The sequence below is a fragment of the Etheostoma spectabile genome, chromosome 12, assembly GCF_008692095.1.
Source record: "Etheostoma spectabile isolate EspeVRDwgs_2016 chromosome 12, UIUC_Espe_1.0, whole genome shotgun sequence".
In the NCBI taxonomy this organism is placed as follows: Eukaryota; Metazoa; Chordata; class Actinopteri; order Perciformes; family Percidae; genus Etheostoma; species Etheostoma spectabile.
In genome coordinates this window covers 21,582,803-21,602,509 of record NC_045744.1, presented here as the reverse complement: position 1 = coordinate 21,602,509, position 19,707 = coordinate 21,582,803, and the positions used below count along the sequence as shown (strand labels likewise).

General features: G+C 38.8%; 1 protein-coding gene across 6 annotated transcripts in view; it reads left to right on the top strand.

Annotated features, from left to right (window-relative positions):
• LOC116699625 (disks large-associated protein 1) overlaps positions 1-17,425 on the top strand; it is a 94,501-nt gene extending 77,076 nt beyond the window's left edge. For 5 of the 6 annotated variants that reach the window (XM_032532292.1, XM_032532291.1, XM_032532289.1 and 2 more), the window contains exons 11-16: positions 439-484; positions 1,888-2,169; positions 3,806-3,938; positions 5,643-5,734; positions 6,523-6,675; positions 11,251-17,425. In XM_032532292.1, coding sequence (XP_032388183.1) covers positions 439-484; positions 1,888-2,169; positions 3,806-3,938; positions 5,643-5,734; positions 6,523-6,675; positions 11,251-11,475 — 931 coding nt within the window. In that variant the 3' untranslated portion in view covers positions 11,476-17,425. Of the gene's footprint in view, positions 1-438; positions 485-1,887; positions 2,170-3,805; positions 3,939-5,642; positions 5,735-6,522; positions 6,676-9,606 lie in introns of all 6 variants that reach the window. The other variant, XM_032532294.1, reaches the window with a different exon arrangement.
• Positions 17,426-19,707: the final 2,282 nt, after the last annotated feature.

The window sequence follows — 19,707 nt, the reverse complement described above, 5'->3', positions numbered from 1 at the left end:
TTTAGACAGGTAGCTAGACTATCTTTCCAATCTGAGTTTTCTCTCGCACGACTATTTTGCAGCGTATCTGTGCGGAGCTTAGCGCTGCCCATGACGATCGGGACTGGTTTAGTGAAATGCCAATAAACCAGAGCACATTTTTTTCCCATCCTAAAACACTGTGTGAACTAGCCAGACCCTCCTCCGCTTCGTAGCGTGTGGATGGTCTGGCAAAACGAGACTACTGATACCATAACCCTGAAATGAAAATTTGACATAGTGTCTATAAAATCATCTGTTCATCAATGTTATTTATTTGCTTTGAGTCTGGGTCAAAGTGCTAGCTAATTTCATGGTGGCAATGGTATTTTATCAGATACAGCATAGAAAACATGCTACACATGACATGAAACAATCTTGGTGCTTAGTATTTTCTGTATGTCTACCTCTTGTTGTCAGGTATCGTCGGTTCCAGCGCTCCAACAGTGTGACAGCAGCTGTACAGGTAAGCTTCCACTACTGCTCTTTAATTGTCGAGATACTCAGCTCAAATCATTACCCGCTCCAAGGTAATTTGGAAATCCAAAGCCAGTAGCCAGTTACACATTTCATAATGTTCTCTATTGATACATTACAGTTTAGAGGATTGTACAGCCTTGGCAGAGGTGAATATCGTCCCAGTAGAATACTGTAAGCAGTTTTAGGAATGCTTCACTTTTGTGTCTTCTTATTTTTGAGAGTTATGGGTCCTTTCATATCATTTCGTGTTTGAAGGATGAGGGTTTCATTCATGTCCCTGATAGATACATACTCAAAGATGACATTTTCTTTCTAGAGAGACATTGCATATTTCCCACATGTAAAATCGCTTTCAACTATCTTATGAACCCAGAAATCAGCACATTTCCTTGTAAAGCTTTCAGACTGTTTATGAAGCTGTGGTGTGTAGGGGGCCATAAATTTGGGTTTGTCCTAAAATGAATCAAAACCTAAACATGATGCACAAAAATACATTTTCAAACAAAATGGACTCTGAGATATTAGACCCAATTCAAAATGATGTAGACTCAAACAGACCCAAGTAGAGGAACACAATAATCTAGTATGGATAAAAAATAATGGATGATCGACAATGTGTCCATTATCTGGGGTTAATGGACAACGGGCGGTTCTGGCCCTCTGCCTGAGGCCATGAACTGGACACCTTGAAGGTCATTAACCCACTTATACCATGTTTAATTGCCAAATGACATTTTTTAAGACCATTCATTTATATTTATAAACAATAAATCTGTTTCCGTGGTAACACCTGAGAGTCAGACTTGTACCTTGAACAATAATTCCCATCCCATAAGGTTTCTCTATGAAATGGAAACGTTCAATCCTCCAGTAAATAGGACAAACCTTAACCTTAACACGTGGCTCAGACGGCTACAACGTTAGGCTAGAGAGTAAATATAATTTGACAGTACGTTTAACAACAAGACAAGCTAGCTATCCATGTATGCCATTCTCCTAAAATTAATGTCCGACTTTCACTCTCAATTAGCAATTGAGCTAAATTTGCTAATTTTCAACACCAGAAACAGAAAATAATGGTAGCAATAACAATGCTTATAATCAAATAGATAAAGATGAAAGATGATCTCTAAATGTGAAACAAAGAAAATTTAGAGGGGCAGGGTAGTTTACTCTTGAAGCTTTTGTATTAGCGTCATCCCGTGCTTTGTGAGGACGAGGCACTGGAGGACTACACTTGGTGTTTTTTTTTTTCCCTGGAACTCCTTAGTAGGTGTACTATCATTTTTATATCACACAATAGACAACCTGCAGCCGGCCTGCAGCCAATCACAATTAAGTTTTTGCCCAAACCATGGTATAATGAAATGTTTTCATTATTCCATCCAGGCAGATTTGGACATGCCAGACCTGCTGGATACCCCTTTAGACTCCCCGGACACTGACATGGAAGTCCTGTCATCTGGTGCCATCTCTCGACAATACTCCCGCGATGCTGCCACCTCTACGGTCAGCATCCAAGGCTCAGGGAACCACTACCACGCCTGTGCCTCCGATGACTTTGACGATGTGGGCTTTGACCCGTCCATCCTCCCCCCTCCAGACCCCTGGATAGACAGTGTAACAGATGACTCACTTGATGTCAACTTCAACAGCTCTGCTATTCTGGAGGTTTGTGGGAGCGTATTCAGTGATATTTATAAGAACAAGTCCAGGGACGTCAAGACACATAATCAACAATATTCATTTCTCACAAATGCAGTCATCATGCCAGAAATACTGTTATCACTCACTAATTAACTCCAGTCATTTGCTACTTTATCATTTAGCTACATTTATAGCAGCACTAATGAATGTTTTAATATTAATAATGGGGGAAAAAATCCCTAGCAGTGACAGGTTCAGATAACCGTTTGCCAAGTACTTTTGTTGTCATGTGCTCATAGTTGGCAATAGTTAGTGGAAGATAGTAACTGCAGTCACCATGAACGAAGTGGATTATCTTTTTCAGCACAAATTTGAAAGTCTGCCTATTGATGAAAAGATTGAGATTAAACAATTATTTGAATCTACAAAAGGGGGCCCTGCAGAAAAGACTTTGGGAGCCACTGTGGTACATCATTGTAAATGAGGAAATGCAATGGTGTATTTCAAATCAATCTACACTTAAACTGTATTAAAATGCAACAGTAATATCAAATTGCCATAAATGAATGCTTGATGTGGTCTGTGATGGATAATACAACTCAAACGAGTTTCGTGAGTCTACTAATTGACTTTCATACCTTTACAGACATTAATGGAGGCCTGGAACAGTAGAAAAAACATATCCAAACATGTAAGATTGTATTTAATGCATTTGGAAATGGTCACCAATGGTCATAACCATGATCCTTTAAATCAGAGATCTTCAACAAGGGGCCCGGGACCCATAGGGGGGTCCTCAGAGTTGCTGCAGGGGGGCCACCAAATTATTGCTTGATGGTTTAAAAAATAAAAATAAATTTAGTTTATTATTGTTCATAATATACATCATGAATCCGACATATTACCACCATGGGTACCAGAGTATTCAGTCTTATTATCATTATTATTACTAGTATTAGTAGTAGTAGTAAAGGTACATATTTTTAATGCACACAACACTAATCATAGTACATTACTGTACTATGGCTAAGGTAGTCATAAGGACATCCACAGATTAAATTAAGTTAAGGATTCACTGTGCCACATTTTAACATAAAAAACATGATGTATAAATATATGAATATGCCAACTGTTTTTATTTTAAAAAACGTAGTATGTTTGCACCATAAAAAGGTATGTGTAAAGGCTTTAGGCCGCCCTAAACATTAATGTGTTGTAGGCCTGTAATGTAGTGTAACTACGTTTTGTACAATACATGCAGTAGGGGTCCCTGCTCCGCCTCTCTTTCAGCTAAGGGGTCCTTGGCCTAAAAAAACGTTGAAGACCCCTGCTTTAAATAGTTAAATGATGTACTATTAATGTGTTTGAAGTAAAGTAAATATTGCAATAAAAAACAGGACTCAGAATATAACAATGGTGCAATATTTTTTTCTTGAAATTATATTTTATGTCAAGTTATAAGTAAGTTAGTTATCAGCCATTCCAGGATTTTTGATCTTGCAATATTAATTGATAACAGGCAACAAAATGTTAACTCTCAACATGTATGAGCTTCATGTATTTTTCACATTACTTGGTCTGTTACATGATAGTGAGTATACAAATTGTCCGTGCAGCTGTGTCTCTCCATGTTGTGAACGTCTGAATGTTTGAATGGCAGGCGGTGCAGCGGTCGGTGTGTCACAGAGATGGACGCTGGTTCCTGAAGCTGCTGCAGGCCGAGACGGACCGCATGGAGGGCTGGTGTCAACAGATGGAGCTCGACCAACGGGACAATGACCTGCCTGAAGATAGTAAGTCTGTGTGTGGTTGTTGTCCGTCATGCTTAGATTCCAAGTGTGTGTGTTACAACATAGGAAAAGCCTTATTTTATTAAGAGAGACAACCATGTTTCTACAGTAGCCCAGAACGGACAAACCAAACACTTGTTCTAGAGAGGGCCTTTTACATTTGTTACATTACCTGAAGGACACCGCGCTGGGGGTAAGGGAAGAGGTATCAGTTGGTTGCAAACTGCAACCTTGCCACTAGATGCCACTATCTCCTATACTCTGGTCTTTTAAAATGATTTTTGAAGTGCTCATATTATGCTTTTTGGTTTTTCCCTTTCCTTTTTTTGTTATATATCTATTTTGTGCAAGTTATAGGTTTACAGTCCACCCCAAAGGAACTTACCATCTCCAACAGAAAACACTGTTCACCAACTGCTCCAAACAGCTCTGTTGTAGTCCAGCCTTTACTGCTGTGACAAAAGCTCGTCACTTTGTAACACAAGTTATAATGCTCGCCTAGCTGCTAGCGTGGCCCGCCCTCATACTCTGCTTCTGACTGGCTAGTAGTGCTGACCAACAAAGCTCCCAAAAAAGATGTCGCTAAAACAGAGTGAGACATGTGTTCAAAACCCATTATAGCTCTTCCATGTGCCGATGTAAAGTACATGAACTAAGAATGCCCTCGGTGCAATTATCAGTTTTTGGACTAGTTTTGAAAAAAAATACCTTAAAATAAATAATAAAGAGGTTGTGTTTTCCATGTGTTTGTCTGTTAGCAGGATATCTTTAAATTGTAAAAATTCTGTTGCAATGGGCCAAGGATACAAGTGATTAGTTTTAGCGTATTTCTTTAGTGACCCGACAATCCGGATGGTTTGTTACACAGAACCTTCTGAGTTGTTGGAAACCTTTGGGGAAAGGACAGGCACTTTACAAAGTCTGTAGCTAAAACAGCTAAAACAGAGTGAGACATGTGTTCAAAACACATTATAGCTCTTCCATGTGCCAATGTAAAGTACATAAACTAAGAATGCCCTTGGTGCAGATATTAGTTTTTGGACTCATGACAACCCAATTGCTAGGCAAGTGACAAAATTTTTCTAGGAGCCCATGCACCTTTTGAAGTACTCAGGTACTTTATATAAATGTGGATATACAGTTGGCTTTCATTTCTGCCCCACAAAACACCCCTGCTCTTGAAGTTGAATTTTCTGATTGTTGGGACTGTGCCACTGTTTCATGACTGTTTATACACAGACCTTAAGACTGCACCGTTTCATTTTAAAGTGCTTATATTATGCTTCTTTTTTGGTTCATAACTGTATTTAGAGGTTATATCAGAATAGGTTTACATGGTTTAATTTACAAAAAAACATCATATTGTTGTTGTACTGCACATTGCTGCAGCTCCTCTTTTCACCCTGTGTGTTGAGCTAGCATTTATATAAAGTAGCCTACCTGAGCACTTCAAAAAATGCATGGGCTCTTAGAAAAACTCCTGAGATCAAACATTTCTAAATCAGTTTTTGTCACTTGCCTAGCAATGGGGTTGTCATGAGTCCAAAAGCTAATAATTGCACCGAGGGCATTCGTAGTTCATGTACTTTATATCGGCACATGGAAGCGCTATAATGTGTTTTGAACTGTCTGTTGTACATTTTCTCAAGAACAGATGGATATTCTGTAGTTTAGTCTCTTTCTAAAACTCTGTGTCTGTCCTCGCAGTCCTCGGCAAGATAAGGAGTGCTATAGGAAGCGCTCAGCTTCTGATGTCCCAGAAGTTTCAACAGTTCAGGGAGCTGTGTGAGGAGAATCTGGTGAGTGTGAAACACTCACACTGACAGTAACACCCAGTCAATAATTTACACCTTTCCCTTTTTGTCTAATAGACTTTTGAACAAACTAAGATCTGATTTACTAAAAATTAATTACTTTTGATGTTCTTCATCCAGTCGTTTCTTTCCTGCTTTCTCTTCTCAGTTCCACTACAACATGTTAACATGCTTAATGTTTAAAAATCACTCTATTTTTTCATACTGTCTGTCTGAATATACTTGTATTCACCCTCTGTCTGAAACACTCAGTTTTAGCACTTGTCTTTAAGCCCCCCTTTAAGCCCAGTCTGCTCTGATTGGTCAGTGTTTCCAGGTCTTTCACATCTGCGATCTCTGTGAGTCTCTGCAGTATCATTGCAGCCAGGGAATGACTGTAACAACACTGTGGCAGCCATTTATATACATTTATTTGATATATTATATATGTAGTTGTCACGTTTCCTAAACCCAACTGTCACTTTCTTGTCCCGGTGTCACAGAAAAATACTTTTTATAAGCCCACCCACAATCTTTTCCTTAACCTCACTGCATCAAAAGTGATGCCAATAGTCCCGACCCAACGCCTTTAGATAAAGTGCGTTTAGATATGACGCTAAAGGAGACTTTTAGCGTCAATAACAACACCAAAGGCACCTGACCAAAAGTCTGTATTTTACGCGATGGGAGTAAGAATGTGTTGCCTAATGTGTATTTTCATTCATTTCCTCTTCCCGGCTTTCAACTTTGACACTATTTCTTCTCCACCTTCTCCTCCTTTTCTCCTGTCGCAGAACCCCAACGCCCACCCTCGTCCTGTGGCCTCAGACCTGGCAGGTTTTTGGGATATGCTTCAGCTGTCCATTGAGAACATAAGCCTCAAGTTTGATGAGCTTCACCAGCTCAGAGCCAACAACTGGAGACCCCTGGATCCCCCTGAGAGAAAGGTACACACACACACACACACAAGCTTCCAGTATGTTGACTGGTTGACCTTAATCTGAATAGAGGGCTTAATGTTCTTTCCCTTTCATGGCTATTATGAATGTGAGTAATTATACAAATGTCTCATTTGGCAACAAATTACTTTTGTTTATGGTAACCAAAGGGATATTTCACTGCTCTGCTGTTCCGCTGTTAAATCACAGCTTTTTTCCAAATCTAATTTACTCTACAACTGAACAGTCTTGTTTTTCGTCTAACTTTGGTACTTGAAATGCTTTGTAGTCAATTTAGATAGGGTGAACACCCAGTGGAAACACAAATTGTGTTAGCCAGGTAATTATTCATCAGGCTCTACAGAAATCAACTGTTCCTGATCAGACTTATGCAATCGGTTTCAGATTCACAAAGAACTGCACAGTGAAGGCAGTTTGCCTGTTTATCGTTATATTCTAGAGCTACTACAACAGCATGGAAAGTTCCTTATTCAAACCCCTAAACACTTTGAGATTTTGGAGTGTTTAAAGCTCTTTCAGACATGCATGCCATTACGTTTTTCTGATTATCTAATTTATTGGCATATAGTATGTCTGAACAAGCACACAGGTCACTTTCACACAATCACTTTACATACAGTATGTGAGCTTAACATCCTGTCGTTTGAGGCTTGTACTGTACGATATTATAAAGCATATATCAGAGTTTGCTCTCAATGGAGGTTCAAAAACATTTAAATGGAGGGAAAATGTAATACTGGGTTCACTACGAGAAGAGTGCTCACCATTGTCGTAAACAAAAGCTTCAACAGCGAAATCAATTTTAAAATTGATTGCATTATCGCTTTAACGTACAGCATTTGAGAAAGGAGGGATGAAACGAGACTCCCAACTTAACATCCTGTCATTCAATGCTTTTACTGTCGCTTATTGTAAAGCAAGCAACTATCCTCACTCTCTATTCATGTTAAATAATGAAAATGATGGGGAAATCTATTGGGGGTTTACTGTGAGAAGAGAGCTCACATGGTCATTAACTAAACGTTTTAACAACAAAGTCAATATTAAAGTACATCGGTGGTGCAGCCTGCAAGAGAACTGAAAACACTCTTGGTTTTCCTGATCAGAACATTTTTGAATCACCTCTCTCTCTCTCTTTCTCTCTCTCTCTCTCTCTCTCTCTCTCTCTCTCTCTCTCTCTCTCTCTCTCTCTGTCTCTCTTGCTCTCTCTCTCAGACACACACTAGGCACCAAATATTGCACAAGCATTGTGGCTCTTTCTGTAAATGTTCTCTCATGTCTGAGTGAAGCTGTAAGGAACATTATATGTGTCTGAATGTCAAAAAGCTACCATTTTGACAGATATATGAATCTAATAATGTTAAATACAGTTTTACATGTCTGAAAGGGGCTTTAGATTAAAGTTAGCAGTAATGAGGCAACCAAAGTTTTGTTATTCACCTACTCCTGATTTAGAGCTTTCAAGACCAAAAACAACCTGCATCGCAAGTGTCACAAATTTTAAACTAAGTTCTCACAGTTTAACGTGGCTGCTGCTACGACCCATGTCTACAAACGACCCAATCAGAATACAGCTTGAAATGACAGCGTACACTAACTGATGCCACATTGTAATCACCAATAGACATGTACTGTGCAGTTGATGTAGATACCACACTGGTATGAAAAGCGTTGGCAGCTCTAGCGCCATACTGTAGCTTGCTTTTTGTTGTATTTTGCAAAGCTTGTGATGATGCAAGTTGATGTCTCTGCTTTCCTCCATTTATATTTTATTTCATTTACATTGTGGACGATTGATGACCAGACATTTGTTACACAATCTGACATGCACAGAGTTCATAGTGTGATGCTTAGTTTGAGACTAAGATTTGATTACACCATCTCACACATTGTATCATGACATGATCCTGTAGGACTGTTGTTATAAGGTGCCAGAGTGTGTTGGGGCTTTTACATCAATATAAAATATGTAAGATCAAGAAGAACTTTCCAAGCTCCAATGGTTTAATCTGCAAGACTCATCCTTTTCACAGTAACACTCTTTATTAGCTCATAATCCGAGGGTAAATCACACCTGAGGTTCCTGGATGGAGGCCTTCTACCTTTAACCCTGGTAATGTGTTAGAATGCTGTACACATCTTTTGTGTTAGTGGGTCATAATTGACCCGTGATTTAACTCAGCTCAAATGATATTGATTTATTGTTTTTTACGTCATGGCTGACTTATTATTGGTGTGTGGTGTGGTGGGTTAAATTTGATCCATAAAGCAACACACAATTTATGCAACAGCCAATATTCTCTGCAAGGTCACACTTTTTTATTAGAAACATTTCTAATTTACTAAAATTGTGACAACATCTTTTGTTGTGATAGAATACCTGTTTCTGAGGATATCATGAAGCCTAAAGCAATTTAGAAAGTAAATTGAACTTTTTACTTATCTGAACTGAAGTAAAAACGGGTCCGATTTGACCATAACACAATATAAGGGTTAAATGGGGATTTTGTGGTGAATTCATGTTGCAAAAGAACAAGCAATCAGTAGGGAGAAGTTTAGCGTCACTTCAAAATAGCTTCTATCTTGGCAAATCAACAATCTATACATACACACACATAACAATCCCAGAAGCAAAGAAAGCCTTTTTTAATCGGGCAGTATCACTCAGCTTTTCTCTCATGGTGCAGAGTGCATGGTTGTCTGACTTGGTCTCTGTGGCGATACAGATACTCTTCCTTCTGCGTATTGTATCTTTAGGTGTATCTGTAAATCTCTTTCAGATGTCTTCTGCCTGGCCTGTTTTCTCTCTTTCAGCAGTGTTTGTTGTGGTTTTGCATCATTGTAAATACTGACTCTGCTGGCTTCCTCATTTGCTCTCATTATTGTCTTTTCCTTTCTTGTGCTTTTTTGTGTTGACAGTGAAGGCGCTTGCAAACAGCCACGCATCAATCAGCATAACTGCAATGCCAACAACACCACAGGGCCTTGACACCTCTGGGCCTCCGTAGATCCATCATATCTGTCTTTCCATCCATCTATCCATGCTTCCTTCTGCTCCTCCTTCCTTCCCTCTGCCGCCTGCAACCGCCTGCGTGGCTTTTTGTTGTTTGTGTTATAGCTGCCAGTGTGAAGATAGATGGAGCGCGGCGAGTGTGGCTAATATTTCTTCTCCACAAATACACCTTACAGCACACTGTTAGATACAGTTCTAAAGACACGCATAAACTCCAGCCCTAAGACACTAAAAACAAAAAAGGGAATTAGGAGGCAAATAAAAACAAATAAAACACCAGTAAAAAGAGAAATATGCTAACAAGAAACAAATGAAACATTAAATATGACAAGAGATTTCAACCAAGATTGATCGCAACTAGATAGGAAAAGTCTAACTTATTAACCCAATTTAGCATATTCATATGTTTGGGAAGTCTTTATCTTTCCCTATTGGGAAGATGAAAATGGCTACTGCCTTTTGTTAGGATGCAGTCCAGCCCAGTCCTGCTAATGTGTGCTGTTCTGGATTATGGAAAGTCAGCATTAGTCTTCAGTCCATTTTAAAGTGAGCTCAGACGCATGTGGACAAAAGCTCAGCTCAGTGCAGAATATGATTTCAAAACCAGCAATAAATAAGGCAATACAATAAATACAGAATTTTGACAGGGTGCAAAGGTAGGGAAGCTGAATCAGAGCAACTACTGTAATCCAGTCGCTTGTCTCTCAAGAAGAACTTGGCTTAGTACAATGTTGTCTTAACTGGTAGAAATGATGGACAAAACTAAAAAAAAAAGAATACTGAATATAGTAATCTATAGTAAATTTATTGAGCTCTTTTCAAAAAACACGTTACAAAGTGCTTCACAAAACAGCAAGTATAAAACATAATGTAACTGAATTGTCCTTAAGGGCATTTGTGGTGTCTGTAGAAAGAGAGGGCATTATGTCGTCTCCATAGTGAAACTGGTGCCATGATTTATGATGAAAAAAAAAAAATGGCACAGAAACAGACCTTGCCAGAGGATACTCTTGCAAGCACTTAATTATATACTTATATATTATAATGTTACAATACTGTACTACCTATTTTGCATGCCTATGAAAGCCTCAGACTATGTATGGTTGTCACATACAGTACACACATTTGACAATAATGCACAGTAGGTATGATCTTAGCCGTCCCCAAGCAGATTTGCTGTTTAGTCAAGTTTGTTGTACAGTAAAGAAAAAAGGTTTTTTAATAGAGAAATGGAACAAATGTGTGAATCAACACATGTAGGGAATAAGTATAGAGCTGCAGTATTACAGAAATGGCGTGTAATGCACTAAAAAATGTGAAAGATGATGAAAAAAGAATTAGACACAATGTATTTTTTCTGACCTCTTATGTACTTACACTTTTACACGTATGTAAAGTGCAAAGACATAGGTTCATTAAACCAAAATCCCCTAAACAAGCATTACAGATAGCACTTACAATGGGCAAAAAAAAGGCACACTCACACACAAATACATGTGTCTTTTTCCTGAAATGTTCTCCCCTCCTCCCTTACCGTCCTCTCCCACCAGGAGAGGCGGCTCCCACCTCCAGTGCCAAAAAAGCCTCCCAAGGGCCCCCACCACCACCCCCCTCTTGCCAGAGACCGCTCCCTGGAGAGCTCAGAGAAACAGCGGCAGGAGGCCAGGAAGCGCCTGTTGGCCGCCAAGAGAGCTGCATCCGTACGTCAGAACTCAGCTACGGAGAGCGCTGACAGCATCGAGATTTACATCCCCGAGGCTCAGACAAGGCTATGAAGACACTACCAGGGACACATACACAGGGTTGACATGCAGTACACACATACCACACACAACACAAACACAAAAATGAATGGTTGTCCACACCAAGGTACAGGGGTGTAACCTAATATGAATACTTTATTTAGATTTCCCCAGATCATGCGCTGTGAACAGATATGGAAAACAATTTCCTACATCATACACAACTTGCTACAGTTAGCACAATTCAATCTTTACCGTGGTGTTTTTAATTCTGATATAAAAAAAAGGCACTCCTCATATTTTATTTTATGTTTCTTTGTCAATAGTTTTCTAATTTTTCATCATAGACCATAGATTATTAAACCAACTTTAAAATTCATCTGAGCCTAACTGCCATTTTAAAAACACCGTCCATTTAAAAAAAAAATCAGGCAAAATGGCCTAATGCAATTCTGACTTGTTTTTTTACCACAAAACTCAACATCAACCCTTTCCAAGACACGGACATTGGCTTTGCGTTACACCCCTACCAACCTATGTGCATTTGACTTTCAAGACCCTAGACACAGTACCCTTCAGCAGGGAGCATCAGTTGGCCGTGGCCGAGAGCTGTCCAAGAGCTGTCCAAACCTCTAACGCACCTTTTACAGGGTAGACCCATTATTAAGACACATGCAGATATTCAAATACATGTTTCTAACTTCTAATATTGAGGCCAACTGTCACTCTTTATAAAGCTGCAACTGCAGCTATGTTACAGTGGTTCTCCATGGTCTGTGTAATCCACCCTAAATTTGAGATAAATTAAAATACAATTTTTTAAAAAAATGTCTAATAACTGGGAGGACTCATTGTCCATCTGCTGAGAAAGATCCTAAAAGGATCTCGTCACAGTGTCAAGTGCAAAGACTCCGCAAATTATCAGTCATTGTATTAAACCCATTTTTTTCCATTAGTACAATTCATTCATAGTGTTGTTTGAGAGATGACAGGGAGGCAGTGGTGTGCAGCCAGGAGGAGGCTATGGTGTCAGGCTTTCAACACGTCCCAGTACCTAAACGACAGAATACGTTTATGCCAATGACTCATAGAACAACATATATGACCGTTTTATTTAATGCTGTGAAACATCTGCATGGTCCAAAGCACGTGACCAAAACATGAGTGACCATTCTATATAATGTAAGGATTGCAGTTTTAAACACATAGTTAATGGTTTTAAATGGAACACTGAAGTTAAGGTTAGTAAAAGATCAGGGATTAGGCCTTAAAAGAGTCACGTATGTAAAATGAGGACGTAGGACATCTGACTATTGGTTTCACATGAGACACAAACCCCGGTCTACTGAGTGAAAGACCTTTCTTTGTTTGACCTGTCCACCACCCCAACCTTTCTCCTAAAACAGAGGTTGTCCCTCTTCTACCTCACCAATTATTACTGTTACTAAAGATCACTGCAAAACAATAAATGTCAATATAGGTTGTTGTAAGCAGCTTGCACAGTCAACCTATATAGTCGTTTTCTGGGTGAGGACGCTCTGCAGGCATTTCACCTCGCCTTCCATTCTGTCCTGTCGTGGAAGACAGGACAGAATGACATGTCTTACAATGTCTTACAAGTCGTTTTGATTTGGGTAACATGCTTATTTCACAGATAAGAAGATAAGAAGAACATTTTATTTTTAATTATGGGTGTTTTACAGGCTTTTTCACTGTGAAATAAAGCCACACTTTAGAGTGCGTCTTACTATGCTCCAAGAGCAAGCAAGAGCTTGGAAGTACGATGGCCTCTATGGAAACCAAAACTTTGTTAGTTACTTGTGTTGAATTTGGAACCGATGATCAACGGATTCTAAACCAAATTTTCCAAAAGTGGGAACTGGCTCTCAATGCCCAGTCCTACTTACAAGCTAGTTCTTTTGAAGGATATTAATCTCTTTGAGACAGAAATCAAGTTTACTAACTAACTAACTAACTAACTAACTGACTAATAGAGGAAAAGAGTCAGATATTCAGTACAACCAGCGTGGTGGCAGAGTGATTTCAGTCTTACAGGTTTGGTCAGATCCTCCAGGACTTGAGATAGATGTTGGTAGATGTTGAAGGTTTTGTCTCTGGGTCTTGTAATATTGCATATGACATTAATATGTACAGAGGTGGTGGACAATGTTACACACGCACATAGTAAACACACAATCATTGACTGTCATGTGGACTCCATACTCACACAGTCTGAACACATCAGCACTCACAGGTAATACTTTCAGGTCTTGTGGCTGTATGAACACTGCAGGCTGTTGTAATATAGACACAGTGTCTCTCTCTCTTCCCTCTGGAGAAGAGCCCGCCATGATCACTGTTGATCTTTCATCTGCCTCTCCGTCTCCACACTACATCAGTTCTGTATTGAAGTTGGGAACTTCATGTAATGATCATCTGGTATTTCCTTTCTCCACGGTGAACTATTCACTATGTTAGAAATGGGGACTACTATTAAAAAAGAAAATTCAGCTTTTTTACAAACTTAGATCTATTGTCATTGTTTTTGACACACATTCTTTTTGGTTGGGATTATTTTGTACTTGCCAGTTGGGTCACATGAATTACACAGGGCACTGCAAGTAAGGCAGTTTTAAATCAAGTTTTCTAAAACTCTTAATTTAAGATTTTTTTCAAAACTGTCTGGTGGCTGATGTGGCTGCGTATTTTACCAATTCAGCTTTTGATGACCAAAACTACAAAATCTAAGTTGTAAAAAAACACAATTTTCTTCTAACATAGAAAGCCATCAAGTGGATTATGAAGTGCTAATACTGTGAAAGATACTATGTTACAGAGGAAAAAAAATGCCTAATGATGAAATTAATTATTGTTAATTAATTTTAACACTTTTTCTCCCTCTCTGTTTTAATCCTCTTGTCCATTCTCCTTCTTGGATTTCAAGGTGATTTGTATTTTACAGGGTACATTTACACTTAAGCAATATTTAGTGGAGATGGTGAGCTTTATGGAAGTGTTCAAAGATTTATCATGTATCATAAGACCCTATAATTAATAAGACGGAAAGAGACGGAATCTGATGTGCAGTATTGTAATAATGAGGTCTCATACTCTAGTTGTGCAATTAAAACGTTGAATTCATCTTTCTAATTTTAAGATGTTTAAAAGAATTGTTTTTATTCATTAGATAAATAGATGCATAGACAAGCCATGTCAAGATTCAGTTGCTTTAATTCTAGTCTAACTGGTATTAACACAGATATCATCTTCTTCAGCTGTGTAGAAATCCATCAGACAGATTCAGACACAAAGGGCTGTGAATCTAGCCATCAGAAGTAATCTGAGTAATCTGCTGCTTCAATTCTGACCACCCTAGATTAATCAGTCTCCTGCGAGTCATCCCAAATTTTATGAAACTGCAATACTAAATTGCTTGAGTACACCCTCAACTAAAGAAAACTACCAAAACCAAAACAAGAAGCGTTTAAAAAGCACACCAAACTTCCTATGAAGTTTGGACTCCAGACGTGTTGTCCTAGTGAACACACCTGTTCCAGCAGCAGATGGAATTTGGTTGCAGATGTTATCAATCAAGGAATCTGCTGTTTGTTACTGCTGCCCTTTTATTGACCAGAACTCTAAAGTGCTATAAGGAGACTTTCCAAATCCATATTTCATATTCAACAGCTGAACCACACCTGGTTTAACAGTGACAAAGGAAACAACGTTGGGGCCAAGATTATTTTTCGTAGAACCACTTCATGTTGTCATAATGCCATTTATACTTCTATTACTACTTATGCCAACATTTATTGTGACAACCTCTTATACAACTGCCATTTATTTCTCCAGAACAACACTGGAAATCAAAAGTACGGTTCACAGACTATTCTATGATGATGATGATGATGATGATGTGTTTTTGATGAAAGTATTCAGTATTTATTTTCTTCTTTTGTAAAGATTAGTTGTGTATGTGTGTGTATGGGGAGGGGATGTAATTTTGTACAGGATCTAATTACCTCTGTGTTTAAATGATGATGCCAGTGAGCCATAATTAATGTGAAATATCCTTCTTATCAAGAGGAAAGGGCCATACAGATGCTGAAAGAGTTTTTTTGTTTTTGTTTCACCGTTTACTGAATCATTTCTTTAGTAGCAAGCTTACTGTCTGCGTGTTTGGGAGGAACAGTAGAACAGTAACAACATGACACGAATGGGAACCGGGGAAAACAGGAAGACATGCACACTGGGAATCCACTTGGGATGACTCACATTAGGATAGAGTTAGATGGAGAATGTCCACACTTTGAAGCTGTGGTGTCAAAAATTACAAATGTGAAACGCGAAAACAAAAAGGTAGAATCTATGGAAGATCAGGAATGCCAATATTGAAACTAAAAATGTACCAAATTAAATGATGAATTTGTTTGCATGTTGTATGTGACTAAATTAAATAGAAAATAAAGAACTAAAAATTCACCTAAAAATTAAAAAAATATATATCATTGTACTCCAAAGGTAACACACATTTTAGGAAAATGAAATAAAATTTCAAATGAAGTTTATATTTTAAATTGGCAAAAAAAAAACTTTGCCACCAAAACCTGAAAATAAAATTGGAAACTAGTTTGCTTTAGGGTGCTTTCACACCTATAGTTTGGTGCGTTTCTGGGGTGAAGTTGCAGCAATGAGTATGTTTACATGCAAACCAATATTCCATATTTTTCAGTATATGACAATATTCAGAATTTGATACAAGTCATGAAAACAGCCGCTTGGGTATTCCAAATAAGGCCTTTTTCCGAATATAGCATTTTCCGATTAAGACGTGGGATATTGTTGTATTATTCGGCAGTGATGGCCAAATGAAGCTTCATGAACCATTTTTCATTTTTTCTGAGCTCACTAGAGGGGGCTCTCTCTTCAACAAAGGGTTGAAAACACACTGAATTGCAATTCCTTTAACCTTTTACTTTGAACAGAGAGCGCCATCTAGTGGGCTCAGAAAAAAAGAGAAAATGGTTTACAAAGCTTCATTTGGCCATCGTGATTATTCGGGTTTTAGAGGCATTGTTTGGACAGCTTATGAATTCAGCTTCTCAATCGGGGCTGTATTATGTGCATGTAAACGTAGTCATTGTTGCATTTTTCATCTGGGTCGGTTGGCGTTCACACTGCACTTTGTCAAGAGCTCAGAAACGATGTAAACAAAAAAATCATACAGTCTAAGTTAAAAATTCAAATTGGCACTCTCCGACTTTCATGGAAACCAACCTTGGATCTAATGCTGCTAAAAACCCAAGGAACTCCAACCAATGGTGTGCTTGAGCTGGCTCCTCAGGAAAAGATGAGAAATGTAGTCTTTAAAATCAGGGTCTCCCAGACATGGTGGTCTGTTACTCAAACTGTGTGTGTGTGTGTGTGTGTGTGTGTGGTGTTGTGTGTGTGTGTGTGTGTGTGTGTGTGTGTGTGTGTGTGTGTGTGCGTGTGTGTGTGCGTGTGCGTGTGAGAGTTTATGTGTTATAAAGTTTGTATGCATTTCATATGTATATATTACCATTATGGAGATGACTTTGTGTGTGTGTGTGTGTGTGGTGTGAGGTCTCTATAAAGTGCTTCCTGAGTCTCCTGTTTTCTATGTCGGGCCTTTCCTCAGTACGGTCTAGTAGCCTCATAGACTCATTCTGTACAATAACTCTCCACTCGTACCTGCGACAGATCTCTTGTGTTTGTACAGAAAATGGTCGAGGGTGTTCCATGATGCATGCAGACACAATATTAGAACATATGAATCTAGCTATCTAAGTTGAAAACATGTATTTGGTTTATTTATGCTCTTATTTATTGATTTCTTTTTTAAAACTCAGATTCTGTTGAAGTGGTCTGTCAAACTCTTCTGAACTTGCGTTGTATTGTAAAGAGATGATTATATGTCCATAACTACTGATGAACCCATAATAAAAATTAACTATCAACTCTTCCTCCATGACTGATCGCTAAAGCTATTTGCAACTTAAAACACATTAATTGAATTGTATGGTTTGCATGGACTAGTTTTGTTTCAGTGGTGGAGTAAATATTTCCTGCAGCCATCAAGTGAATTAAACCATCGAGGCAATGTATTTTCATTCACTACGTATCAAATACTGAGGAAATTCAGCCTGCTTGAAGGCAAAGAAATGCATTAGACAAAAGTGGTTAGATATGCAGAATGTGATATAAAGTATAATTACACATAAAATGATGGACATATGCGTAAAAGAAACAAGAGGGCAGAAAACTATAGAAGTGCATTGTATTCACAAAAGGAAAAAGAATGAGACACCTGATGGATTACACATTATAAATAGTAGAAACGAGATGCAGACATTGTAACATGCATCCTGAGTGTGTTTTCCCCTTTAAACACATGATGGCAGTAGTGCACTGAGGGTTAAATAACATCTGCTGCAGGATCATGCTGATTTTCCTCCAGAGGGATCCGTGCGCTACTGTGGTTTTGTTCATGACTTGCAATAACAATTAGTTTTTATTACAGAGACATTTAATCCTCTAAAGAATGAAAGACACACCAGCGAGTCCAAGCCATGCTTGACCACACTCAACAACTCAAAAAGCAATATTACAAAATTTAATTTTAGACATTTATTAACTATTTTATTAACCTTCTAAAGTCTAAGAGCATTTTACTTTTTAAATTCAACCTTTTAAGGGTATTTTCATATAACTGATCCCTGTGTGTTTCATAGCAAAATGTTCAGAACAAACTCATCTTTATGTAAAGTCAGGCACAAATTTATCCCGGAGCATTGTATAAAGAGACAATTTGGACCTAAAGCTCAAAAGTTAATTTTCTCAAATATCTTGGGAAAACAACTTGTGAAAATACACTCAATTGTTTTAGTGCTTGAAATGAGTGTAAACAAGTTTTGGGTTCACAAAAGTAGCTGAGATAAATCTTAACTTTTAGCCACTCTTTCACATGTTTTTGTCAATTTAACAGCAGAATCTGGTGAGAACACTGTCCTACAGAACTAAAAAATACATAACTGATTTTTTCTAACCTGTTTCCTGTGATTAAAAAAAAATATTTTGTGTTGTTAAATGTATTTGTTAAACCTGGCTTTGGTCATCTCATCTATGAAAGCCCAAAAGATCATAAAAAAAAAATGAGAACGAAATGACTCACAGCTCAACACATCTTCGCTCCCTTTGCGAAAAATACGGACACTTGTTATTGCTGCTAAAAGTCTCCTTTGGCGTCATATATTAATGCGCTGTATCTAAACGCGCTGGGTCTGGACTATTGGCGTCACTTTTTATGCAGTTAAGTTAAGGAAAAGACTGTGGGTGGGCTTAGAAAAAGGCACGTTTACGTGACACCCGGGACAAGAATGGACAGTTGGGTTTAGGAAAAGAAGAACGGGACAGTTGGGTTAGGGACTAGAAGAATGGGACAAGAACGGGACAGTTGGGTTTAGGAAAAGAAGAACGGGACATTTGGGTTAGGGACTAGAAGAATAGGACAAGAGCGGGACAGTTAGGTCTAGGGAAATAAGAACTGGACAGTTAGGTTTAGGGAAAGAAGAACTGGACAGTTAGGGTTTAGGGAAATAAGAACGGGACAGTTAGGTTTAGGGAAATAAGAACGGGACAGTTAGGTTTTAGGAAATAAGAACGGGACAGTTGGGTTTAGGGAAATAAGAATGGGACAGTTAGGTTTAGGGAAGTAAGAAAAGGACAGTTAGGTTTAGGGAAATAAGAACGGGACAGTTAGGTTTAGGGAAGTAAGAACAGGACAGTTAGGTTTAGGGAAATAAGAACGGGACGGTTAGGTTTAGGGAAATGAGAAAAGGACAGTTAGGTTTAGGGAAATAAGAAGGGACAGTTGGGCTCAGGAAGAGAAGAACGGGAATGTTGGGTTAAGGACTAGAAGAACGGGACAAGAACGGGGCAGCTGGGTTTAGGTAAAGATCGTGGGTGGGTTTATAAAAATGAACATTTCAGGTGGGACACAAATCCCGGTCTCTGGGGTACAGTACTGTGATGTTTCGTACTAGTCACTACCATTGTCGCTCTAAAAGACAACGTCATCTTCCCGCGCCGTGGAGCTGCTGCTCTGCCCGGTGCGTTCCATTAACATGCTCAGGGGTGCTTAGTGCGTCGGACCTGTCGCTGAGAGCCACTGACCAAGCGTCCGTTTTTAAGAGTTTGGAGCGAGAACGGGTTGCACTGCTCCCCTCTGTGAGGCTTTATGGCCTA